Source organism: Diplotaxodon limnothrissa, linkage group LG14, assembly GCF_057381915.1.
Source record: "Diplotaxodon limnothrissa isolate DT_005_m linkage group LG14, D_limnothrissa_male_GT1.1, whole genome shotgun sequence".
NCBI lineage: Eukaryota > Metazoa > Chordata > Actinopteri > Cichliformes > Cichlidae > Diplotaxodon > Diplotaxodon limnothrissa.
This window is the reverse complement of record NC_140609.1, coordinates 41,149,349-41,151,848: the sequence shown is the minus strand read 5'-3', so window position 1 is coordinate 41,151,848 and position 2,500 is coordinate 41,149,349. Positions and strand designations below refer to the sequence as shown.

Sequence of the window (2,500 nt, the reverse complement as noted above, 5' to 3'; positions counted from 1 at the left end):
TCAGCCAAACCTGCATGTTTTCTAATGATCAACAGACGTGTCTGTGACAGCGTCTCATTATTTCAGCTGTTTAATCGTTTGGAGTTGAGCGCACCAGGTTGTCTTTTCTCCTCTTTCTCCAATTTCTTTCTTGTGCCTATAGTCTCTAACCCATGATCTATAATCTATAACCTGTAATGACAGGGCTCCAGTCCTGCAGGTTTTAGATGTGTCCTTGATCCCACACAGCTGATTTCCTCCTGATTGGAAACCTGAGCCTGCTGGGCCTGAATACCTCCCTCTGCAGCTGGATCCTGGACTTTCTGACGGAGAGGCCTCAGACAGTCTGGCTCGGTAGCAGCGACCTCATTACCTTTGAATTAGCACGGTACTACCGACAACACATGATGGTGGCCTTAACCAAAAACAGTGAAGACTTTGAGTGTTTGACCATCTGCAGTACAAACGACTGAGAGAATCAGGATTGGACGTCTGTGATCTCCCAGCGTTAAAAACAGACACGTCAGTGAACTGTGATCACGCCTGATCAAACACAGAGTACACCTGGAAACAATCAGCTAACTTTTAACACGTCTGTCGCTAACGTAAAGGAAGTTTCCGTCACCGATGATGGCGGTGACTCTTTTAGCGAGACATCAGAGGCTTCGGTAACCGTTTGGTCGGATAACGCTGACACCATCACACAGCGACCAAAGCAGCTAAAGTTAATTAAAGGTTTCAGAAGTTCAGATTTATTTCATAAGGGAGAATTCTGAGGTGCTGTTCAGCATGAACGATGGTCAGCCTGCTGATCGTGTGAGCCATTAAGGCTCGCATGGATTGAGGAGAACTGAGGGTTGAAGTTTCTGGGAAGGAATCTCATCTACAGGTGGTTGAAAGCTGATGTCGTAGGCCTCCACCTCTGTGATAGTCCTTCACCGTGGACGTGGACGGCCTCTCCACGCCTCGCAGACCCTCAGAACGTGAAGTTCCTCAGAGAGTGTCCGTCCTCCGTCAGGTGGAGCGGTGTCGCTGAGTCTGAGCAGTCAGAGCAGTCCTCACGCTGAACGCATGACGCTGTGCCGTGCCGGCTCACGATTAACGGGTCAGTAACTACAGTCCAAGAAGCGCAGACAGATCTTGTGGTAGGAGATCAAACTGGTTAATGTGGAAGCATCTGCAGAATCTCCTCCCACAGCGATAAAATGACGTCTGAACTATGAAGCCGTTTAGCATGGAGACATTCCCTTCACTGACTCGCTGTCCATCGCCATCATCAGCTAATGACAGAAAGGACTAGCTGTGAAAACAAGTCCCTACTTTCTCTGCACAGACACACAAATGAAGAACTCTGGATATTTTCTTTATTTGATCTTTGATGAAGGACAGATATGTGGAGACAAATCAAGCAGAGTTACATATATTAGTGTTAGACCGAGCCAGAGGCTCTTATCCTCCTCTTCCTCCTCTACTCCTTCTTCTGAGGGAATGAGGCGATGAGGAGCCAGTACAGAGAGTAACAGGTTCCTGCGGACAGAACACAAACCAACACTTTACTTCTCACCGTGGCACGCTCGCATCTTTCAGCCCTTCTTCATCTGCACCTCCTCTTTAAACTTTATTACCTTCACACTCTTCACCTTCCTCAGCCAGAGCATTTGACCCACCTGCTCTCATATCAGCTACAACCGTCTTACTATCTTTTAGTATCCTTGTTGGTGATCGTGTGCTGTGATGTGACCCTGAATGCTGTCTGATGCTCATGTTGCACCCTGCTAACACTCACAGACGAAACATCCGTAAAGGTCTGAGCTGTTTCCACACATGCTTTGTTTCTGTCACTAATGCGAGCTTTGTCCTCCTGCACCACAGAAATGCACCTGCTGCAGCGTTCCTCACCTGCGATGGTTAGCGTCATGGTTGCCCGGTAGAGCAGAACATCGCCGGTTCCTCCTTTGATGTGGACCGGCAGCCCGTTGTCCTCCTGTAAGTGCAGGAAACACACGTGCTCGGGTTACACGTATGAAACACCTGAGGCCGGCTGGACGGGTGACGATCGTTCTTACCTGGAAGATTTTCTGGGATTCGGGGACCTTGTTCTTCAGCTGTCTGGCTGAGCTGCTGAAGGCTCGGCTGGCCAGACGTGGAAGTTTCTGGAAACACAGAAAAGCAGCAGAGTGAAGGAAAGATCGCCCGCCTGTCAGGCTGCTGTACTGTGCATGTACGGCAGCCGTCTCATTGGTCCAGTTCATTTAACTGTGAAGCCCAGCGGACAGCTGGCAGCGTCAGCCACCTGTGTCACCGTCCACCTGTCAGTCAAAGAGGCCACGCCCCTAATTTAATCCTTAATGAAGTCAAGGTGGTTATAAAACGCTATAAAAAGTTGTTATCATGGGGGGCGTTATCCATGGAGGTTTTGTATCACCTGCTTTAAATTTTTAATAACACCTGAGTCCTGAACCTGGAGGCGGGGCTCAGGGCCTAACCCTAACCCTGAGGCCTCTGGCTGACCTGACAGAGC

At 49.3% G+C, this 2,500-nt stretch overlaps 1 protein-coding gene across 1 annotated transcript in view; it reads right to left on the bottom strand.

Annotated features, from left to right (window-relative positions):
• Positions 1 to 1,333: 1,333 nt before the first annotated feature.
• Positions 1,334 to 2,500, bottom strand: part of cox7a1 (cytochrome c oxidase subunit 7A1) — a 7,816-nt gene continuing 6,649 nt past the window's right edge. The window contains exons 2-4 of the mRNA XM_085370635.1: positions 2,046 to 2,132; positions 1,879 to 1,963; positions 1,334 to 1,506 (exon numbers count right to left, since the gene is read on the bottom strand). Coding sequence (XP_085226761.1) covers positions 1,448 to 1,506; positions 1,879 to 1,963; positions 2,046 to 2,132 — 231 coding nt within the window. The 3' untranslated portion in view covers positions 1,334 to 1,447. The remainder of the gene's footprint in view (positions 1,507 to 1,878; positions 1,964 to 2,045; positions 2,133 to 2,500) is intronic.